Raw genomic sequence first — 24,682 nt, 5'->3', positions numbered from 1 at the left:
ATGCCTATGGAGTTTTTCAGACTCCACAACCACAAAGAAACACAGAATTCAAATCACAGAAAAATACATGAGAGAGTGGGGAGAAAAGGGTCTCACTCTCTCCAGGATAAAAAGTAAATGTCCTTAAATCCAGCAAATGTGCTGAGGGTCTCTAAGGTTAGAAGGGAATTAGCAAATTTCTGAGAATTCTCCTTAACAGAGCAGCAGAGCTGGATGGGGATATCTATCCGATGCAGAATCTGCGGGAGAAAAATGCATAGAAAGAGCTTTACGGTAAGCCATTTCTCCTTCTTTTTACTGAGGATTCCCAGCCCGACAGTGGGAAATATTCATAAGCATGTTAATCCATAGAAGACCCATGCTGGAGAACAGGAGTTACAGTAAATTACTTATTCCTCATGAATCACTAAGAAAGTAGAATATCCTGGGCGATAGTGAGAAAGCCACAAGATATAATTGCACGAGAGAATTATTGAAGAGTTGGGAGACCACTTAATTAGAAACTGTCGAGTGTTATGAGCTAAAGGCACAGAGTGAACCAAGCAACGAGAGAGAATGTGTATTTAAAAGGTAGAAAGAGTAGAGTTGGGAACTCTCAACACTAATTGATTGATATTTTATTTCTATTGCGCTCTTACACAAGTATTTCAGAGCGCGACAAGGCAAGGGAGGGGAACAGGGGAGAACAAAAACAGCAATCTTACTAGGCCCAGTGACATTGAGAACGCGCAAGTGCATGGGGGAGGGGGAGGGGAAAAGTGCATGGAAGGAGGGAGAAGTGGAAAGTGCGAAGCAGAGGAGAAACAGATAAATAACAATACATTAATAATAAAGGCAACAAACAGTGGTAATGCAGCCAGCAATTTGCAAGTGCTAGGTTTAAGGCAGCAGACAGGGTAGGTCTGATAAGTGCAGGAAGAAAAAGGGGGAGGGGCTGTATGGGTACAGATACAGACCCCAGTGCAAGGGGTGGCCCGGAGGCAGTGCAGGAGGGTGGCAGGGTGAGCAGGTACCTGGGCCCGAAGGACAGAGGGTGGCCAGGTACACAGTGCTAAGAGAGAACAGATCAGCAGGGGAGAGGCAGGCGAAGGCAGAAGAAAAGAGGAAGGTCTTGAGTTGCTTCCAGAACCGTAGATGGTTCTTAAGTTTTAGAGTGGCAGGGAGGCTGTTCCAGAGAGAGGCCCCAGCCGAAGACGGAGATCTACCCCCAGCTCGTTTCTTCGAAAAACGACTGACGCTGAGGGATTTAGAGGTAGAGGAGCGAAGAGCTCGAAAGGGGAGGTATTTGCGGAGGGATAGCTGAAGGTATTTTGGACCCAGGCCCCAGAAAGCCTTGTGGACAATGCAGAGGGTTTCGAATTTAATCCTTGCATCCACTGGCAGCCAGTGGAGAGATTTCAGAGTTGGAGAGATAACGATCCCAGGGCTTGTGGCCAAGGACAAGTCTCGCAGTCCTGTTCTGGATTAGTTGCAGAGGACGAAGAGTAGAGGCAGGTAGATTTAGAAAGAGGCTGTTACAATAGTACAAGCTAGAGAGAACCAGAGCTTGGGATACCATGAGCTTCTGGGGGGAAGGAGAGGAAAGGCAGAGTACCTCTGAGGAGGTGCAGTCAGAAATTTGACTATTTAGAGACCTCAGAGATGTGGGCGGAGAAGGAAAGGGTGGAGTCAAAGGAGGAGGAGGGCCAAGGGAGGCCGGCCAGAGAGTGAGGGGAAAGGATGGTGAAGGTGTGCCGATGAGGAGGATCTCAGTCTTGCTGGCATTCAGACAAAGATTTATTGGTGGAACACCAATCTTGAATGGCAGTTAGGCAATCAGAGATGAGAGAGGGAGAGGAGGTGACAGAGGGCAGCCTGAAAATGAGTTGTGTCGTCAGCGTAGCACTGGAAATTTGAGCAGAAAGTGGCAATGCAGTGGGCGAGAGTTGCCAGGTATTGGTTGAAAAGCCAGGGCGAGAGGTTAGACCTCTGGGGAACACCACAGGTAGAGAGTAAGATAGATGAAAGGAAGGACCCAAGTTGGACCTGGGAGGGTCAATCGGAGAGGAGAGGTCAGCCAGGCCAGAGCCTGATGCGTTCATGAATAAAACCTGAGAAAAGTATCCGAAGAAATTGCCACTAGGAACAGATTTTCTAAAAGAGAGACATTTGCATATTAAACATTTGCGTACAAGAAAACTGAGAGAAAGCATAAAAACAAACAGCCAAGGGGAGACGGTAAGAAGAGAAACCTTCTTCTGGCCACTTTTAGTTAATGTTAGTGGTAGGGTCGGGTAGATTTATGTTTGGACTAGGCACATTTTGAGTTTTTAGTTCATGGCGACAGACGATCATCTTTTGGTTTAATTTAGTTATTTAGAAAATCCCCTTATAGTGATAGCGTGAGATGGACCTTTTTCCTTATTATTTAAATTAAAGACCCACCACAGCAGCCAATGTAATGGCCATCCTTTCTTGGTACGACCAGGAGCCCTGGTTTAAGATGGAGCCTATTCTTGAGTTCCTGACGGATTATAAGCAGGAGGAGGCTTTTTCCCTTCTTCATAAAGGTGAGGCAGCCTCAGATCATACGATTTCCGTCTCTGTGGATATCACGGACACCAGGTTCCGACAGCTGGAGAGTGGCGCTGTCCTTCACAGTCCAGGTTTGCTAAAGGCCACCAACTTCTGTCCGTAAGTTCAAGAAAAGGTGATAAACACGTGGTTTAATGGGGTTGACCTCTTCGGGAACAAAGTGGATGAGACCTTGGATCATGGAGATGGCCCGCTCGCTAGGCACATTGCAGCAGTGTCGCAAGTCCTTTCACTTGAAAAAATCTTGTTTCTCCAGGACAACAAGAGAATATCAGCCCTCCGTATCAGTCACCATCGCACAGATCCCCTTCCTACTCGGCATCAGACGTATACAAGAGTAAATCACAATCTTACAGAGGCAACTAACGCCGGCCCGGCTGTTCCCACACCAGGGGTCAGCCAGCTAAGCAGACCTGACCAGCTTTGAGACCAGCCCCCTTCCCCTCTCCCCAACATTCACACCCTGGTGTGAGGGAGGCTTTTTCAGTTTGTCCACGAGTGGCAAGACATCACCACTGACGATTGGTTGCTATCCCTCATCCAGCAGGGTCAAAAGCTGCAGTTAATCAAAAGGCCCTCTGTTGCAAAATGTGGAGGAATATATGGATCTACTACTGTAAAGGGTTAAGTACCACCCATCCAGCAGGGACAAGGCTTGTACTCCAGGTACTTCCTATTACGGAAAAAGCCAGGAGGGTGGAGGCCCATACTAGACCTTCCGGTCCTCAACAATTGCCTAAAGGCCAAGCTGCAAAGATGGTATTTTCTAATATCCCTGGAGCTAGAGGATGCATATTTCTGCATCCCTATCCACCAAAAACACTGCTGCTACATACACTTCATGTTGGCAGTTCGCCTTTACCAGTTCAAGGCTCTGTCCTTCAGACTTCAATCGGGCCCGAGGGTCTTCACCAAATGTCTGGCCCCTGTAGTGACTCTCCTATGCCAAGAGGCACACAAGTGTACCCATACCTCGACTAGCTGGTATGGGTGGCATTATTCACCACGGCTGCCCATCACCCCACGCAGTCTATCCAATACCTACAGTCTATGGGGTTCTCTGTGAACTTTAAAAAATCCTATCTGACCCCATCTCAGTGGGATCTCTACTTAGGGACGCAACTGCACATGCGCTCTTGTATTGCGACTCCATCAGAGGAAAGAGTACAATTGCTCCTTGCCAAGGTTCTGTGTCTCCCGGCTGCCAACGACTGGCACGCTCCTCGATCAAGGTGCACTCACAGTAGTTTCCCGATATTCCTGCTCCCTCTTCTGCACCATCTTTGGTCTGACCATCTGGTCAAAGAGTTCCGCAGGGGCATCTTTCGTTCTTTTCCATCAGCCAGACTCCCTGCCACAGCCCGAGTACTGAATGTTGTCCTGTTGAGTCATAAAACCTCTGTTTGAGCCAAAGTACAGAGTTGCGCTCAAATTTGCCTTCCTTGTCACCATCACATCTGCTTGAAAGATAGGCTAGGTCCAGGTCTTTCCTGCAAAGCCCCCTGCCTGGCTTTCCACAAGTCCAAGTCGGTGCTACGCACTAACCCCTGTTTTGTGACCAGAGTCCTTTCAACATCCCATCTCAATGAGCCTGTGGTGTTGCCTGTCTTCTTCGGATCTCCTGTTTCTCCTGCATAAGTGATCTGTGAACCACACAGTCTGGTATCTTTAGCAATTTCCAACAGCTGGCAGTTAACACCTGGGTCCTTACAAGCTGAGACATCAACTGCAGCAGCTACCTGTGCCCAAGTTGTCCACTGGTCGGTCTGATGTTGAAGTAGAGTATGCTTGTGCTAGGAATATTGCTGTGATACCAGTGAGGAGGCTTTTTGTACTAAAGTGAAGGACTATTGTGGAAGCATGGATACAGTGCAGCTGCCTTGTTTGTTGAAGGTTCAGCTCTGGTATCTGGAGATGCAGACGGTGTCCAGCGAAACAGTTCAGGGAGGATATCTGCTTCTCTATTCCGGAGGTTGCTTTCAAGCTCCTCTGGGTAGGCAGTCATCTGAGTCTGGCACAGCAGGGTGGCGGGGGCTCATGGTGGAAGTGTAACTTGGCTGTCCTCTCTGGGCAAGGGGGAAGGGTTCACTGGTCCTTCAATTTTCAGATAAAATTGGGTGTCCTGATAGACCTTGCAAAGCTGTACTTCTATACCTTGTTCCTCCAGATTTTTGGATATCCGTCTGCTGGTACAGGACTGGAGCTCTTTTGGCGCAGCATAAATGCACATACTTTCCCTTTAGGGAATGTTTGTGTTGCTGGGGAGGCACACCACCGTGGGCCCCACGCTCCAGCAATACCCGGATTTTAGTTTGCTTTTCAGCACTATGAAGCAGCATACTCCCACAGGCTCTGTTTAGAGTGTCTCGTCCTGGAGCACACTTAGTTGTGGGTTAGGCCATTGGAAGGATATTTTTGATGCATCCGCTTCCAAAGCAGATCACAGAGTTCGTCGGATCAAAGATGTCAAGAAATCATTTGGCTTACGGCACCCCTCACGAGCGGGAGCAACACAAGTCCCGCAGCAAGCCACTGCCCTACCGGGCTTCGCTCTGAGACCTGACAGGCTTTTTATAGGTGCTCGCCCGATTCCCCTTTAGGATCTGTCACCAATGCTCTCTCCGAGACCTCACAGGCTTTTACGAGTTCTTGGGACAAGGGTTCAGAATGTTCTAAGAACATGTCTACTAGGCCCAAGGTAATGCCTCAGCGTCCAATGTCTACTGGCCTCACTGCGACCTATCGGAGAGCACTCCGAGTGGCGGTCTGGGTCTCTGAAATTGAGCTCTGCTTTGTGCATGTCTACCCGCGCCTTGCTTAAAGTGCAGCACTTGGCCCAAGAAAACATATATGGCTAGCACAACTAAACACAAGGTACCGGATTTGGCATAAACATCAAAGGTTTACTCTGAAAAATCCAAGGAGAAACCTCAAGCCAAGGCCTCGATGAGTACTTAAAAGACTAAGGAACAATGTCATAGCCCCCACAAAATGGTGCCCAGACGCAAGAGAGCTATCAGTAGCTTGTTATGCAGAAGCCATGTCAGAGATACCTTCACCCGAGTGTCTGGGCACTTTAGGCTCCCATACTCCTCCACCTTTGCCACCAACTGTGTGAGCAAGTACTGTACTTTTATTTTTTTGTGAGGGTAGATTGGTCCCTAGTCATAACATGGCCGACATCTTACCAAATTTCCTCATCTTTCAGGTTTGCAGTGCCACGTCCCCACAGGTACCCTACGTGGTACCCTCCGTCTCCATCAGAGGACAGACAGATTTTTTGAAGGGTTGCTTGCAGATTTTACATTCGGAATCCAGTGTGGGTTACTTTAAGAACCTTATTAAGGAGGTCATTCCCCAGGCAATACCTGGGCTGTCTGATCAGCCAATTCTAACTTCTACAACAGGGATGCCTCCTCCGGCTTGGGCCCCCAATGGCTTTGAATGCTTTTACCTAGGACGGCACTGATTGTAGACAGTCATTGCTGTAATAACTGTACCCGCTCCCACCTTACTAATCATGCCTGATGTTTCCTCAGGTGCAGCACATGTCAAGCCTTCACCCCTACCAGTGCCAAGACCGATACGGAATGATAATTACGGCACAGAAGAAGACTAATGGCCCTTATCAACACAGCCAGATGTGGGGACTCCAGGGTTTCCTCGGTCCACAGGTACTGAAGGAGATTGTAAAGAAGCCCGGAGTGCTCGCAAGCGTTTTGGAAGATAAGTCAGGGATAACTTTTCATAAGGATATGTTTCCGGAAGCAAAAAAAATGTTGCAAGACTCCCCATCCCACGCTGACAACTAGCAAACAAATATCTAAGAAGATAGATATCAGCAATTATAACTTGAAGCATCCATTTTGGCTTCCAATCCTCAACCACAGTTCTCCGCAGTAGCAGCAACCACACTTATGGCCAGATCCTAAGCATCCACTTCTTTTGCGGGTCAATATCAATCCCCTGTTTCTAAAGAGGACAAGATACTAGATATGTATGACAAGAAAATGTACTGAAATAGAAAATATTACATTTGCAGCAAGCTAATGCTGATGGCCTTTTGACGACAGCCAATCAGGGTTTTATGGCTGGAATTGGCAAATTTCAAGCAGTATCTCCCACCGTAGAGAGTGGCAGCCTTTAAATTGGGCATGACCAATTCAAGACTATAATAGCCCAGTATCTGAGAAAATCAACACATTGACACGGCTTCGAGAGCAATGGATATAGGTATAGACATGTAATGTACTGCCTAAAATAAAGCTACTTGTATCAAGAAATACGTGCAGGACAAAATAGTCGACATCCCCTTTGAAGGTAACCTTTTTCACTGCTCCACGGATGAAGAATGAAATCAAAAGAAAATGTCGAACTTGACAGCCAAATCTCTTTCATTTCTAACAGAGGCTCCTCAAAAGTCTTTGCGGCCGTCAAGGCAGTCCAGATCAGACTTCAGGGCTAAGATTTTGTGGTTATCACGACAAGAAGAGCAGGTAACCCGACGGGTCCCCATACTCTAAAAGGTGAAAACAACAAAGATTCTCGCATAAGTGGTTCATCTCCTCTTCAGTATCCAGCATTTCAGAACCCAAGATGCAGTGGAATGATAGTCCAGATCCACCAGTCCCCGGTACAGAGCAAGATTTTCCAATTTCATCAGGGCTGGTGTATCATTTCAGGTGATTAATGTATTCTCTCTTTTGTGTCCCAAGGGTGTAGACTCTAAATTCCCCCCCTTCCCACCCTTCTCCCCCTCTTCTCAAGTTTCTTCTTTACTGTGTTGAATCTGATGATGTCATCACTTCTGTCTCAGGGGTAACCTCTCCTCGTGTGGCCCGGGGGACGGCAGCAACTACCACCTGATCCTGACCCTGGGGGGTGGCGATTTGATGGAGGATCACATGAGGGGAGGCGACCCTCAGGGGCGTGACGCAACTTCATCAGGTGAGAAGTGGTATCCCCACGAATTAAGGACTCCTTACTTCAACCCTAGGAACAGTCCCTTCCCTAATGGACTCATGGGTTGTACTTACCCTACCATTCCCCTAAATAGTACTGGGAGAAGGAAGAATAGGGGTTGCCTAAATGAAGATCCCTTTCCCAGTACTGTGACCAGAAAGATCCCCAATGACTCACAAGGGAGTTATAAGATCAGTACTTTGATGAGGGAGAGGAATGGAGGAATGAGGGTTACATGTAAGAACCACTTTAAATCCGTGTAGTCTTTCCCAAAATCCTATTGGCCAGAGCCAGTAAAAAAGCAAGGAAAGACTTAGGAAGTATGAAAGAGATTCTCCCTGGAGGGCCAAGGACCAGGAATCGTTGCAGAAGAAGGGTGTTTGCACTACTCTCCCAGAGGAGGGAAGGGGGAACCCTTGCACCACAATAGCTGGTGGAGAACTGGGGAGACCCAGGGAACCACTGTGGACCCCAAAAAGTGGGCAAATCCCTGGCCACCCGTAGTGTGTGCCAAAGGGAAGCTGGGAGTTCCGTCATTGGGAGAGTTCACCAGCCTACGGCAGACGCCTACCAGAGATGGTGACTGCAGCAGAGAGTGTCACAACTCCCGACTCAATTCGGGAGCCTGGAGAAAGCAGGCGGTCACGCAGAAGCAAGCGCCTCGAGGAGACAGCACTTGTGGAAGTCCTACTAGTAGAGAAGTCCTGTGTAAGCATAGGGAGCGAGGGAAGAGGGAGCCGTCCCTCCTATGCCATGGGAACCGTAAAGCAAAAGAAACTTAATCGGCCCGCGATTACCAGAGAGAGGAAGCAGCGAAGACCGCGAGTTGCTCTGGAGCAGCTGAACAAATCCTGTGAGTCAATAGCAGAGGAGCTGAGGCACCAGGGCACTTAGCTTGGAGCATCGTGCAGAAAAGCAAAGCACTAAGCAAGCAGAAGCAAGTACACAGCAGGGATTAGAGATGCTGGGTCGAAGGTGTAGAACCAATGAATGTGCAACCGGGTTGTGGACCCAATATCTGGGGAAAAGAGAAACCAGTTGGAAGACTGAAGTAATGAGAGAAGGGTTACCAACTTGGAATCCACACCCAAATGCAAAAGAGTTGTATTACATGCGAAAGCCTTGGCATAAGATTATACCAGGCAAAGTCAAGTTTGCAAGTGTAAGAAATAAAGCACATAAGAAAGCACTGGCAGGAGAGTATACTGAGCGACGTCAAGTTAGCAAGTGTGTGGGGAGAACCACACGAGAGAGCCCTGCTAGGAGAATATACCAGGCCTAGCCAAGTGTAGAAAGAGAATCTGAAGGAAGACCCATTACCGTAGTACTGTGAAGTATATTTAATGTAAAAGAAGCCTGGCAGGAGAGTATACCAGGTGTTCTGCAAGTCTAGGACCTGCACCCAAGTTGTGATACTGTGAAGGGGGAATTACGAAGAAGGAACATGTCCTTGAGATTCTGAATTGTTTTGAACTGTTTGTGTTGTGAAAAGAAACCTGGGCAAGGGAGTCATCCCCTGGAGCCAGGGGTGGACTGGGTCAGCAAAAGAGGCCCTGGAAATAATTTTCAAAGTGGCCCCATGCTACACATTTTCAGCAAGCACAACCCTTTTCCTATGGGAAAATTTGAAAATACCACACAAAAGAGGCCCACCGGGAAATCTCCAGAGTTCATTATGGGCCAGTCCACCCCTCCCTGGAGCTGTGAACATTGTGCATTTGGAACCTTTTAGTTGGAGTTGACCTTTTCCTTTGAACTTGAATATGTGTGCACTTTCAAAACCAGAGACAATACCCTTAGCACCTTATAGTTACTTTCAGAGCTAAGATTTCAGACATTCTGCTTTGTACATCTTGACACACGACAGACCCTTATTTTTGGTTGATGTAGTGAAATGCCTCCTAGAGTAGGGATAGTGAGGGATTTTCAGGCCCATTTATTATTTCAATAAAGGTTTGCAGCAATCGCAAGGAGTCCTCTCTGTCCGCGTCTCATTCCTGGTTCCTCACATTACTGAATCTGGATGTTTCAAACTGTCTCTAATCTGGACGATAGAATAAGTCCCCCATCTGGAAAGAGGCTTGGGATTTTATTCTTGTCTCTTCACTCTACTGAAAAAGAACCAGGTGTGCCTGATGGCAGTGCTAGATCTTTATTTCCTAATTCCATTCCTTCCTTTAGAGCAATTCAAGATGGTTATGCAAGCGCAAATCGACAATGTCGTCTGCTGTGGAGACTGTGCGCTGTGGATCTGTAAAACACCTATTTGCATGTGCCCATACATACAGCGCACACAGTCCTGAGTTTTTCAGTGGCGTGTCGCCACTTTCACTACCGGGACTGCTCCTTTATCATAATGCTACTCCCAGAGTGTTCTGAAACATAGAATTCCTGTTGGGAAAACTTGCAATCTCCAGTGGTACTCATTTACCCATATTTTAACGAATGGTTTATCAGATCAGAGTCAATTCAAGAAGCACAGGCATCTCCAACTTCTCGATTAATTGTACACTGGGCTTATGTCTTGCCATTGCCCGATTCAAAACTTCAGATTAGTGGGTTTCCTGCGATACTCCAGCTTGGGCAAAGTTTGTCCCTCATCGGAAAGGATTCTGGATATCAAGTTAGCCACTGCGCACTTCATCCTGGTGGTTGCAACATTTTCTGGTACTTATGGCAGCCTGAGTTCTGACACTTCCTTTTGCATTCCTCAAGATGAGGCAATTACAATTACAGATATTAGCCTCTTGGGTGCAGAAGGTGCAGTACCAGTCTGTGGGAATTTCAATTCCTGCAGATCTGAGGTCAGAATTGCTTTGTTAGAACGAGAACAAACCTGCAAGTCGGTGTCTCTTTCCAGGATCCTCCCCTGATACACGCATTAACATCAGACTCACCCACCCGGGGCTGGGGTGCAGCTTTAGGACAACTGCAAGCACGTTTTCTCTGGTCAGTGAAGGAGAAAGAGCTGCATATAAACCTCTTGAATGTCTGGCAATTTTCAAAGCATTTAAATCTTTTCTTCCTGTCATCCAAGACTCCACCGTCCTTATAAGAACACACAGAATGACAGCACTATTTTATGTTAACAAGCAGGGGGGGTACGAGGTCCCTCCTCTCTGCAGGTTGGCATTTCAGATCTAGGAGTGGGCTATTCACCAACACATATCCCTACAGGTAATCCACTTGCCAGGCAATCTCAACACAAGAGTGGACAAACTCAGTCGCCTATCGCCCTCCAATCAGGAGGAAAACTCAAAATCTTGGTGGCGCATGAGATTTTCCAGGTGTGGGATTACCCACAAGCAGACCTGTTCGCTACTGCGCAGCAATGCAAATGCCATCTGCTTGTGTTGTTGCTCGGACATGCTCTCCAGATCTCATGGGACCACGGGACATTGTATGCGTTTCTCCCCCTCCCCCCTCTTCCACTAATCCCAAGGGTTTTAGTCAAGTTCTGCAACTTGGTTTCCTGTGCCTTGATCCCGATGGTTCCGAACTGGCCCACCTGAATTTGGTACTCAGATCTTCTGAAACTGAACATTTCTGGTCCTGTCCAAAGTACAGTAACACACAAACTTCTGAGCCAACAGAGGCATCGGGTGTTTCATCCCTCCCCTCTATCACTGAATTTAAGAGCCTGGTTTCATAGAAAATACTCTATGGAAACATAGGATTATCTGAACAGAACCTTTGAGTATTTGGGACGGCTAGCAAAGCTTCTACTACGATCCGGTATAAGAGTAAATTGACTTGTTTCTCCTACTGGATGTTGGAGCAGTCCTTAGATCTATGTCGGCCTTTGCTAAACAACATTTTCTTTTCTGTTCTATTTGACATCCACGGGTGTCAGAGTACAATCTTGTAGGTCATATTTATGGGCAATACAAGCTTATTTGGGCTTGATAGCCAATCCCATTATAAAAAGACACTTTCAGGGTCTGCTTCGTCTGAATCCCTCCAGTCAATATACTGCACCCTTCATGTGAACTTAATATGGTGCTGGCTGCCCTGGCTCATAAACCATTTGAGCCCATGGCTACTGCGCACATTAAGCTTGTTACATGGAAGAAAGTAATTTTGGTAGTAGTCACTTCTGCTCAAAAGATTAGCGAAATCCAGGCTCTTTCTGCCTCAAAACCTTTTACTGTGGACAAGCTGGTGGTGAAAATGCATCCTTCTTACTTGCCCAAAATAGTATCTTCTTTTGACGTCAATCAGGAATTTCCACCCTAGCCTCAAACCAATAGCGATAGGACCCTACACTGTCTAGATGTCAGACCTTTTCTCAAATGTAACGTGAATCGATCTGATGAGTTCAGAAAGTCAGTCTGTTTTTCACATTCTGTGATCAGCAACTGGGAGCTCAAGATTATAAGGAAACTATAGCAAACTGGATTGCATTGTGCTTTGTGGAATCCTACAAATTTCAGAACAAAACCATACCCAAAGGATTACACGCTCTTGCGGTCCAGACCAAGCCTGATGGTAGTCTTCCAAAGAAATATTTCTTGTGACATTATCAGTAAAGTGGTTACATGAGCTTCTCCATCTGCTTTTTGCAGGCCTTATTGTATGGACACGGCTGCCACGTCCGATGCCAGATTTGGACAGTCATTCATGTTTAAATTTGTTTATTAGTGAATTGTTACAGCTTAATTCCACAGTTACATTTTAAGAAAGCAATGCTTAATTCAGCAGTTTGTCGAAAATTACATTCAGCATTGAGCTTTTGGGGTTGCAAGTTCAGGGTATAGTATTGCTGGTTTTTACAAATAAATACAGATCAGGTGTGGGCAATCAGGTAAGCAACAGTATTCCAAGTTGTCAACACTGCACTTAGTACAGTTTTGGGTCAAATTAACATAATATTGCTGTCATTGTGTGGCAAACGTATTTCCTTGTATGGGGGTTTAGTCATCCTGTCGGCACATTCTTCCTTCCCACTTCTCTTTTCAGATCACCCTTCCCCTTGTTCCTCCCGATCAGGGTGGGCATAAATCTGGAGTATTCATTAATTCATTCAGTATTTGTCCCCAATCCATCCCTCTGTCCTCATCTTACTCAGTTGTGGCCTGTCCTTTCAATATTTCAATTTCTGCCATCCCCCAGCAGTGTGCATCCTCTTTCTATAGTTGTATAGATGGACCCCTTGGGTTTTTCCATGAGATTGCTATCCTGCGTTTGGTTAGTATAAATAGGAAAGCTACAATTTTCTTTTTTGTCTTGGCCCGCTTACCTCCTGGTAGTATCCCCCATAAGCATGCCTCTGGTGTGCAGGTGTACGCACTGTGTGCCCAAGAATTGGATTTGGTTACCACTGCCTCCCAGAATGCCATAATCTTTGGCCAGTCCCAGACCATATGCCAACATCCAGCAGAGGCCTCTGCACATTGTGGACAAGTATGTGAGTGTTGTGAGGTAATCATATGGAGTCTAGACGGTGTCATATACACTCTGTGCATAAAGTTCTATTGTATGAGCCTGAATTTTATTTTATTTATTGCATTTGATAATGTGCCCAAACCAAAGGGTATCACAGCGTAGGTTACAAGGTTACTGTAAAGTTTTCTAGTTACATGGGAAGCATGGTGAGAATAACAACATTGCAGCGCAAGTACATAATGAAGGAAGAATGGGCTTACCATAGTTGCAATAAAGTGGTGAACAGGGCACTTATAAGCGCCTTTGAGAGGTAGGCCCATAAGAATGTGTTCAGTAGCCAGGATTTTAGCAGTTTCTTGTAGTGAGTGTGGGAAGGATCATTGCTTATGTTCAGTGAAAGAGAGGGAGCTGCTAGAAGAAAACTGGAACCTCCTGGCCTTGAATTCTTGAAGCGAGGTATGAGTAGGTGGGTGCTTGAATTTGATCTTAGGGATCTGATTCAGGTTTTTCGAGTGAGGCAATGGTTAAGATGGGTAGGGGCATTTCGTGAGGTGTATTTATGTGTAATGGTGAGCATTTTGTGTAAAACTCCTGCTTGTATTGGTAGCCAGTGTATCTCTCTCCTAGTCTGTGAGATATAGGCTTTTTTTTTTTTGGATTCCAAGCACTGCTCGTTGTGCTTTATTTTGCAGTAATTGCGGTTTGGCTAAGTTCTTCTTGGTGGTGCCTAGCAATAGTATGTTACATTAGTCTAACTTGGACAGAATAAGGGCTTTTGCTAGGGTAATGCAACTCTGATGTGTGAGAAATTGTCGACTGAGGGCAATGAGTTTAACTGTATAGGCAGTGGATGAGGCTAGCGAGTTGACGGGTTTGCTCATGGTGAGGTTTGAGTCAGGCTACACACCTAGAGGTTTGAGATAGGAATAGGAGTACCATCTATAACAATAGATGTGTAGTCCGGGTGTAATCTTTTCAATCCAGCTGGAGAACCTACAATGAGAATCGCGGTCTTTTCGCCGTTAAGGCATAGGCTGTTTGTTGCCATCCAATTTCGATTGAGAGAGTAGATTTTATTTGAGGATAGAATCCTGGTCTTGGTTGCCAGTGATTGGGATGAGTATCTGTGCACTATCCGCAAAGTTTGTGTAAATGACACCTATATTGTCCAATGCTGCTAAGAGACGTTTCGTGTAGGCATTGTATAGGGTAGGGGCACAATCTTTGGAGGTACACCCCGAGTACTGGAATAGGGTGGCCGCTACCTCACCAATGGCTACTCTAAAAGTGCGTTCTGATAAGGATTTAATCCAGGAGATTGCTTCATTTGAGAACTGAAAATGTTTTGATAATGCTAGGCAAAGTTTGTCATGGTTCACCAGGTCGAACGCGGCGGACAAATATAGTAGTAGAAGGATGCATGGATTCCTGAAGTTTCTTATAGCATCCATCTGATTTTTTTTTAGCTCTAATAGTATTGTCTCTGTGCTGTGTTTAGGGAGATAGCCAGGTTGTGTATCGCCTAACAGGTGATTGTTTTCAAGGTATGCTTGTACCTGGGTGTATGCAATTTTATCGATTATTTTGAGAAGGAAGGGAACCGTGGTAATGGGCCTGTAGTTGGTGGGGTCGAGTGTGGGTTTTTCAGTTAGAGTGACCCATGCTTCATTGATTACTGAGGAGATGGACTTGGTACTGAATTGAATTTAGTGATGATAGGTGCTAGCGTGGGAGCACAGATCTTGACTAGTTTGGCAGGAAAGTTGTATCCTTTGCAATTAGATGATTTCAGAGAGGCGATAGTCTTAAGTACATGGTCTTGGGTAACCAGGGTGAAGTTGAACTGGATTGATGTAGCTATATTGTCAGTCAAATAGTTATGGGGGGGTCTCCGTAGAGTTGGCCAATAGTTTTCTTTAGTTGCGATTTTGTCTTGGAGGTAGTTGATTTTGGATGCTAGGGCGTTCTGGATGGTGGTGCACCATGGTTTACTGGCGACAGCATGTCTAGGCGGTGGGATGGGTGTTTCGAATTCTCTGAGAATTGAGAACAGTTCTTTACTGTTGGAGGCAGCATTAGTGAGACGTAGATTCAAGGTGTTGGCTTTGTGGGTAATCACTGCGAGTTTTGTATTCTTTTGTGATTGCCTGTAGTTCATTTTTCAACTCCATGGATGGGTTTTTTCTAGTTGGATGTTTTAGTGCTCTTATGTTTCTTCAAAGATCGATCAGTTCATCATTAAACCAAGAGTTGCTTTGTTTATCAGATCTGACTAATTTGGACTTGAGTGGCGGTACTTCATCAATAGCCGATTTTAGGCAGGTGTGATAGAAAAGGGCGATACTGTCGGGGTTAGTATTCAATATATGCTGTGCTTCAAGTAATTTGTAGAGGACATGGGCCAGGCTGTCTGAAGTGAGCTTGCATGTATTTCTCACCATAATAGGAATATGTGGTAGCATGGGTGTTTCGTGGGCTTCTGAAGTAAAGACATTAAAGCAAACTAGTAAGTGATCAGACCAGGTGATTTTAGTGATGTCTTCAAGGGATATTTTGATATTCAGGGAGAGAATCCTATCTAGGATTCTGCCTTTATCATGAGAGGGAGCATTGACAATTTGGGAGAAATGCATTTCTTGTAATGCAGCATGGAAGGCTGTGGCTTTGCGGTCACGCTCGTCGTTAAATCCCAGGTTGATGTCTCCTAGTAGGATGAATTTGGTCTTAGGCTTAAGTAGAGGAGTGATAAGTAAGGGAATGTATATATCAGGATGATTAGTGGAATTGGGCACTCTATAGACTATAAGGAAATTGATGGTAGTTTTAGGGTCGGTGAAGGGTTTGAGGGCTAGAAGCTCATATTAGTCGATTTGGTATGTTTTACAGGATCTGAAATCTAATGAAGTTTGAGCAATAATGGGTACTCCGCCTCCCGTAACATCTAGATGGTCGGTTCTCAGGATAGTGTAATCTGGAGGGATAGCTAGTGTCAGTAAGAGACCTGAGGCAGGGTGGAGCCAGGTTTTGGTCGTAAGTAAGAGGCTGGCTTTTCTCGATACCCTCCGAGTTTGTTCCCATATTCTGACCCATTGTTCTTCGGGGATCACACTCCCTATATCCCTTTCCCATTTAGCCCTGACCCCTAATTCTGGACCTTGCTTCTGTTCTCTGATTCAGTGATATAAGGTCGAGATCAGTCACTTTCTGTGTCCTATATCTAACATTTGTTGCATTAGGGGATTATGTTCTGGTTCCTCTGGAGTCTCATCGTCCAATCGTTTCACTATTCGGCATAACTCAAAAAAGCTACCTCAGGCGTTGATGCCAATCCTGAAACGATAAGTTTCCCTCCTTCGTAAAGATCCCCCAGTTTAGTACAGATAGGCATTCATGTTTGTTTAGGTATCCTTCCTCCCAGGATGCCTCCCCTAATGATTTGGTGCTGTTCAATCTCCCAAAAGCATGGACAAAAGGGGACGGTATGTAGGTGTATGAAAATGTTACTCACCATAGTGACTTCTGTACTCCTAGTCCTTAGTCCCTTTCCTCCATATTCACCGCCCCCACTGAAAAGTATTTTATTTTTGGTTGCCCGTCTAGCGGCTCCAAGGACTAACAGGTGTTAGCGTAGGTCAGGTTAGTGTTGCTGGGGACGCCCACACTGCCGAGCCTACCGTGCAACACAAACATTCCTTTGAGGGAAATAATGTGCTTTTAGTCTGTGCTAACAGAGCTCTGCCCCCATGGACGGATAACCAAAAGCATGAAGGAAAGGAGACTAGGAGTACAGCAGTCACAGCGGTATGTAACATTGTCTAACTGTTGTAGCAGTGGTTGGCAAAGTCGTAAGGACCAGCAAAGATTCCTCACAACTACACTTCTGATATTCATCATCCTCTGTGCTTTGGGTTTCGTCCTCTCGCCCTACAATAAGTAGCCATGGCCAGCTCTGAGTGGCAGCCACATCCCTTCCCCTTGTTTTGTGCCAATGATGGGAGTGGTGTCATGCACAACCGTTTTTGCACAATGCAAGGTGCCAAGGACATGTCCCACATCAGTTACACTCTCCTCTTGCACCCACATCATTTCTAATATATATATTTCGTAATGCTAAACCATCCAATGAAATTCTATCTTGTAGAGCAAATGTCACATTTTGTTTAAGAGACTGTTCTTTCAGTAAATCTCTAGAAACAGGACGCTTACCAGTGCTCCCAATATACAGCTACTTTACTACGTACCCATTCCTACTTGACATTCTTTTAGGTGATGGCATGATATGATATGATGTGGCATTTATAACTCGTCGGTACACAAGTGTTTCTAGGCACGACAAGACAAGTAGGGGGAAACAAGTGAAGACAAAATAGCGATCTTACTAAGCCTCGTGTCATTCATATCGTGCAAGTGCAGGGTTGGGGAGAAGTCAGTGGGGAGCGGAAGGGAGTAAAAGTGCAGTTAACTCACAAGTGCAGCCAGCGGGTGGCTCATAAGTGCAGAGAGTATGGACTGTAGGGTTGCAGATACAGACTCTTAAATTCTGGGGAGCCCAGAGACAGTGCGAGGGCACTGGACATGCAGGAGCCTGGGCCCAGGTTCAGAGGGTGACCAGTGCGCAGAGCAGTCAGGTGCATCAGCAAGGGAGAGGAAGAGAGAAAGCGGAAGCGCAAAAGGAAAGTCTTGGGTTACTTCCGGAACCGGAGGTGGCTCTTCTCAAGTTTGAGAGAGGCAGGGAGGATGTTCCAGAGGGAGGCCCCAGCCGAGGAGATAGATCTGCCCCCAACTCTCTACTTGGAGAAATGTCTGACCCTAAGAGAGCTGGAGGTGGATGAGCGAAGAGGTCGAGAAGGAAGATGTTTTCTACAAGAAAGTTGGAGGTAAAGCGGTCCCAGGCCCCAGAAATCCTTGTGGACAATGCAGAAGGTCTTGAAGTTGATCCTTGCAGCCACGCGGAGCCAGTGAAGAGATTTCAGCTGGAGAGATACGATCCCTTGGCTTGAGGCCAAGGACAAGTCTTGCAGTCCTGTTTTGGATAAGTTGTAAAGGTCGAAGAGTAGAGGCAGGACGATTTAGAAAGAGGCTGTTGCAATAGTCCATCCTAGAGAGGACCAGAGCTCTGGAGACAGTGATCTGAGGGAAAGTGAGAAAAGGAAGAATACCTCTGAGGAGGTGCAGCTGATAGTTTCACTTCTTAGAGATATCAGAGATGTTAGGAGAGAAGGAGAGGGTGGAGTCAAAGATGACACGAAGGCTATTCGCCTCACAGGAAGGATCAGGAAGAGGGCCCAGAGTGGGCTCCCAGAGAGAGAGGAAAGGAGGGAGCGGCTGTCCCAATGAGGAGGATCTCCGTCTTACTGGCATTAAGGCAGAGATCATTTGCGGCCTCCCATTCCTGAATTGCGGCCAGACAGTCTGATATGAGAGAAGAAGCAGAGGTGGCTGAGGGGAAGCCTGAAAGAGAGCGGTGTGTCATCCGCATAGCATTGAAAATTGGAGCAGAAAGTAGCGATGCAGTGGGCAAGGGGTGTGCAGGTAGTGGTTGAAGAACCAGGGAGAGAGGTTAGACCCCTGGGGAACATCACAAGTAGAGAGAGAGATGGAAGAGAGGAAAGACTCCAGTTGGACCGGAGAGGGTCGGACGGTGAGAAAGGAGGTCAACTAGGCCAGGGCCTGATCAGTAATACCAAGCTTGTCCAAGAGATGACTGAGTAGGATGGCATGGTTGACCGTGTCAAAAGCAGAGGATAGATCAAGGAGAATGAGGACAGAAGGGAGATTAGAGTCAAGATTGGAGAGCAAGTCTTCACGGGTGTTCAGGAGAGCAGTTTCTGGGCTTCTGGAAGCTCTGAAGCCAGACTTGTGGTCATGGAGGCAACCAACAGATTCAGTATGTAGATTAAGCTGGGAGATGGCCAGTTTTTCCAAGAGTTTGCCCAGGAAAGGAGTGATGAAGATCGGGCGATAGTTAGCCTGAGAGGAAGTATCGTCTGAGGGCTTCTTTAGAAGGAGTGTACAAGAGTGTTTAAGGGTGGAGGAAAACGTTCCAGTGGCAAAGGAGTGATTGCAGACATCGGCCAAGGCTGCAGCAAGGATGTCGTTGTGGTCCTTGATAGTTCTGGATGAGCAGGGATGAACCTGTTTAGATGAGCAGAGACATCTTCTTTTCTCTCCAGTTTGCTTGTTGCTCTCTTTTCACCTGCTATTCCTGCTTCGAAAGTATCCCTAGTTTTGGTAATGGGGAACACTGGCTGTCAGCGTGATAACAACTGTACGTTGTTGTTTTTGTGGTGCCTATGTTTACAGCTACCATCATCAACCATAAATCCTTTGGCCCATTTCAAATTTGCACTGCCGGTTACAAAGTTACTCACACTGAGACATGTTTCATTGCAGGGCATCACTGCTACGAAGCACACACATTCCTTTGCCTCAAAATATATAGCTTGGTAGCAGATCCTGTGTTGGTCCCAATGCGTGTAGTGAAATTCCACATGTCGCCAAAGAAGCTTAAGAATTCAGAGAGAAAATATGAAGGTGTGGTATTCTTTATACTTCTGTCGTTTAAGGAACTGTGTGGACACATTTATATCATGAGAATTAGTTGTGTATTGTTTGCAATGTTTCTCTTTATGGTATACAGGTAACTGAGATATGGTTTCTTTTCTAGGTGTTTGTGGTTCATACTGGAAATCTTGATGGCTAAAAATGAGAACAATAGCCATGCATTTGTTAGAAAAATGGTGGAAAATATTAAACAAACAAAAGATGCCCAATCACCAGATGACCCAAAAATGAATGAAGTATGTATATTCTTAACAATTTGTCATTACTGCGTTCAAATACTACTATAAATTGTGGTAATTTATTTGAATTGTCATTTAATTGTATTTCCCTGGCATATGATCTGTAAATGACTCCCACGTTAAGATTCTCTTTTGGTGGTTTTTAGTATACGTAAACAGATTACTTTTTTGTGATTGTCCACCAACATACCCAATTAGAGCAACATTGACAGAGATATAGGTAACTTCTATAAATACCCATCTTGCACTCCTTTGCCATGAGCCAACATATATTAATAGATATTTTTGGTTATGCACAGGGCCAAGCATTGCACAAATATGTCTGAAGCGGTGTTTGAAGCTGTATCGAGGCCTAAGCACAAAGGCCAAGACTAACAAAGGTTCAAGTTGAGTCATACATTTAGTGTTAAAGCAGATTTAGGTAGCATACATGGATTGCAGTTATGTGGTTCATTGGTTCCGTATTGGATGTGGCCTTGTGTGATAAATTGGTATTGTGTGTAAGGTTATTTACTTTGGCTACTATTCAGGCATTTGCTGCATGGGCTTACACGGCATAAAATAAGCAGTGTCGTGTAGCAATTTGCTATGCAATTCCGTAGGTTGGCTAATAAAATTGCCACTTGTGTAGCAAACCTAGCTATTTAAGTTACCCTGTTCAATGAAAGCACAGATCGCGATGCATTAGTCTCTTGCGTTCAGGGCTCCCTCCACTCTTTTTCTCTGATCACTGCAAGTTCAAAGGGGCTAATGGAGGTAGCGTGCAGCATCCTCCTCCACCCTTATGTGCCAAAGGCCTATGTGAGTATGCAAGCAATAATTAATTTTTATTTTTCAAATAATTGCAAACCAGAAGTAATCGGGATAATACCTTAATTACGCCAATCGTATCCTGTCTGCCAAACACAAGTATGTGTTATCTTTTTCTTTTTTTAAATGCAGTCATTCAATTCCATTTCTAAAAATGTAATGTTACATAATGCATTATTAAAGCATTGCTACAGGTAAATACTGTATTGTGTCCATGCTTTACATTAATGTGTGGGTTAGTGTATCTAAATATCAGTGTCAACTATATTTCATTTAATTTGGGAAGATCCATCATATTGACGAGTGGACACTTATGAAAATGTACATGATAACGCAGTCAATGCTTTTGATGGCAAACCTAGTTCTGTAACCTGTTGGTTCCATGCAGCTTGCAACCTGTGCTCAACTTGTGAGCTGATCCTGTTGCTTTATACCAGCTACCCTGAAAGTGAGATGGCCACTATATACAATATTCCACCTAGTTTGCCCAGTTCTCTGCCTGCTACAGCATCCACTCGTCTTAGTCTCTTTCTTTCCTCTTACATAATGAATAGACAAAGCTAACTAGATGTTTACGCATAGCAGTGATCAACAGTTCCATCCAGTCTGTACATCTATAGATCTACTGCACTAGCATCACTGTAGCTAGCCTCCAGAGCTCGCTTTGCTCTAGGATTATGATTACAATACATATTAGCACCTGCAGTAGAGAGCTGACCAAACTGTTTTCAGAGCCTTTATATCATATCTATTTGTGTTCATTCATGAAGCTAACCTTGTGCTGTCACTCATTCAGGGATTGCAAAGTATTTTCACCCACTCACATAGTCGAGTGGATTTTTTATTAAACTTTACTTTGTTTGCTGTAGATATCAAATAAAAGTTTCACTGTACAGGGCTGGTCTCTACGTGGTAGCAGTTTGCCAAACTAAAATGGGATTGTGGTGATAGCCACCATTTTACAGTAGGCACATTTAATGTGTTGTCATCCCTTGCCATGGGTCTAATGCATTTCTCTTCGGTCGAGTGCAGGTCAAGTGGAATTTTAAAGAACTTGGAAGGTCTGACTTATTTCACTAATGTCTTACTTCAATGGTACACAAGACTGCTGCTTTGCTGGTCATTTGTATGGTAGATGTAACTTCTGGTGGCGTTAGAAATATGAGTACAACATTGCTAATCAAATGGTTTTGCTTGCTAATCAAGAAAATATTAATTAGCAAACTCTGCTAATCAATTTTGGAAAACAAATGTGCGCCTTGTCTTAAAGGGAGGGCACTCAAGATTGTGAGCCTGGTTACAGTGAGGTGCTTGCATCACAGAAAGAGAGTATTTTGGATGTTACAGAAGAGAAGAAGCCCCAACGATATTGAAGCCATGGGGACACCCATGAATTGGGTGAAAATGATAATGGTAAAGGCAGGTTGGAGGAGTAATTGGTAGGGAATAGGAGTTTTTGCGGTGGGCAGCACAGAAGGCCAGCTAGGAAGAAACATTTGAGAGAATGGAGTTGATGTATAAAAGTAGCTTAAAGAAGCAAAGGTGGTTCTTGATTGACTAGCTCTCGTTTTCTCACAAGTGATACTTTCCGCACACACAAGTTCACAGGGTTGCTAAAACTTGAAAATAATTTATATATGTATGAATGTCAGTTGTTAAAGGTATTAACAAATCGTGTTGTGCTTGATTTCACAGGGCCAGTTCTTAATGTATTTATTTTCTAAATGGATAGTGAACCATGGTTCCTTTTTTCATAAATGATCTTCGCTGCACGAAGTTTAACTTCATTTCACACAGAACTCCATTAAAATACTAGTTTCACCTCATGTTGATGGCTATAATGTCTTGCTTTTCAGTGTCTCCCAATGCGGTTTCTGACCTTTTAAATTCTTCATTCTAATGGATTCCTTCCTCACACGGATTCCTCATCTATGATATCTGTCTCCCAGCGCAGCAGCTCTGCATGTTGGTTCCGTCTGACACCTCTACGTGCCTTGCACCAGAAAGGACGTCAATGCCAGTATATATATTTGAGGCTTATGGATCTTTTTGGGATCACATGCCATGCATAGGCCGACATCCAGTTGTTGGTGCAGAAGATTACATTTTTCTTTTTCGAAGTCGAAATTTGTGACCGTCGATGGGGCATTCCTGTAATACTATCCCTCTTGTTACTTTTCTGGTACCCATGTTACTTCACGTGTCAAGATCCTGAGATCGTTTTTTTACCACCATTGTGTTGGTCACCATATGCAATGTACTCCGACGTCACATCCCCTTTCCTCCATACTGTATGGGGGGCGTCCCTCGTTAGGACAGGAGACGGAACCTTTTTCACCAGAAAACATCTTCTTCCCCTTTAACTTTAGAGGCTCAGCCCTAGTAGCATGCGCTCCCCTGACTCCGCCCTCTGGCGCCACTCCCCAGTCCTCTTTTCTGTGTCGACGGGAGCAGACTGCTTTCACCAGCGCTCCTGGGTTTAGCTTCGACCTTGTAATTCCACACGCTCTTCACCTTATCCTGTCTTTTGTCTTTAATCAGATACTCGGTCCTCTGGCGCCACGCTCCTCCCCGGCGCATGTCGATGTCTTTGGGTTTCAGCAGGTGTCCAGCCTGTGAAGGGCTCTTCCCTACGTCTGACCACCATGCTCTTTACCTCCGCTGCCTTGGCCGCGATCATGGCTGGGTTAGTTGTACCGCGTGTGATGAGCTTATACCGCGCTCTCTGAAGAACAGGTTAGCTCGGTGGAGGGAGCTCTTTGAGCGATCGCCTCCAGAGGTCTTAAAGGAATTAGTCGTGCACAAGTCCAGGCCCAAGGTAGGGCTGCTTTTTTCATCTGCACCCCGCAAGGTGACTCCTTCTCAAGGAGACGTCCAAGCAGGAGTGAGCGTTCAGGTTCTACCACCAGCACGAGTACTGAGGCTGCTTCAGCTACCGGCCGCCAGGCCGAGGGGTCACTAGATCCTACCGGGTATGTTGCTGAGCAACTGCAAGGTTCTTTTGCCAGGTGGCCACCCGAGGGGCTATGCCCTACTACCGGACAGATGTCTGAGGGGGCGCCTGCACACAGCACCACCGGCAGCACAGCGGAGGGCACAACGCCTACCAGGTGCCATCCTGAGGTGTCCGGTCGGTCTCAAACTCCACTGCCAAGAGTCCTGGAGGAAGCCGGGCCCAGCACGGCAAGCACCACGGCACAGGCACGTGGCATGCAACCCGACAAGATGGCTGCTCGTCCGATACTGCCCCCTTGAGCGGAGCAGCTGGGAGAAAGTTTCAAGGTGGGACTTGTCTTCACCAGGTAAGTGGCCTTCTGCATATCCTTCAACGTCGCAGGGCAGATACACCCCGCAAGCAACAAGGCAGAGTACGCCCAGACCTCGGCAACCTCAGGGCCCTACTCCTACAACACCTGGCGCCCCACCGGCCTGTGAGGACAGATTCTTTGAGAAATTCCTCACTCTTATGATCCCCTAAAATGGGCACCATCCTTCGCGATGTCATCAGGGACATGCTACCTCCTGTCCCGCCCCCAGCGCTTATAGTCATTCCTCCTATGGCTGCAGCGTCTCAGGCTCCTGCGCAGCCTCTGCTGCCCACACCAGCTCCAGTGGTTCCGGCTCCTCTGCCTCCTGCTTCCCAGGCGGTTCCATACCAGCCTCCCTGGTGGACACAGGAGTAGGACCCTGACACGCCGTCTTCAGCCAAGGCTTTCCATGATCGACTTGCAGGTCTGGCTGACTACTTGGGGCTTCCACAACCTGAGGTTACACAACCGGAGGGGGGGGTCCTTGCCGAAGTCCTCACGCTACGCTCGCAGCTAGAACAGGGATTCCGATGCAGAAGGACATTGTCGCCTTGGCCAAGAAAGGATGTCTTTAACCCCATTCGGCGTAGCCTTCCAATCGGCGCCTCAAGGCCAAGTACAGGCAATTGGAGGGGGATTCACTCTTGCTGTCGGCACACCCTCAACCCCACTCTTTGGTGATTGCCGCAGCCTCCATCTACTCTAAGCCTCAGTTGTCCTCAGCAACCTCGTCCTCGGTCATGCTAAGTAAGGAGGAGAAGATCTTGGAGGCGTATGGAAAGGTCTACTCCAACGTCTCTCTGCACCTTAGTCAGTCTAATGCGGATGCCATGCTCGCAG

General features: G+C 46.1%; 1 protein-coding gene across 11 annotated transcripts in view; it reads left to right on the top strand.

Moving 5' to 3' along the window:
- Window positions 1–24,682, top strand: part of PDS5B (PDS5 cohesin associated factor B) — a 2,333,811-nt gene that overhangs the window by 1,680,522 nt on the left and 628,607 nt on the right. For all 11 annotated transcript variants that reach the window (XM_069639007.1, XM_069639003.1, XM_069639002.1 and 8 more), the window contains one exon: window positions 19,589–19,721. In XM_069639007.1, coding sequence (XP_069495108.1) covers window positions 19,589–19,721 — 133 coding nt within the window. The remainder of the gene's footprint in view (window positions 1–19,588; window positions 19,722–24,682) is intronic.

Source organism: Ambystoma mexicanum, chromosome 7q (genome assembly GCF_040938575.1).
Source record: "Ambystoma mexicanum isolate Mex_15411 chromosome 7q, UKY_AmexF1_1, whole genome shotgun sequence".
Classification (NCBI taxonomy): domain Eukaryota; kingdom Metazoa; phylum Chordata; class Amphibia; order Caudata; family Ambystomatidae; genus Ambystoma; species Ambystoma mexicanum.
This window is presented reverse-complemented; position numbering and strand designations above follow the sequence as displayed.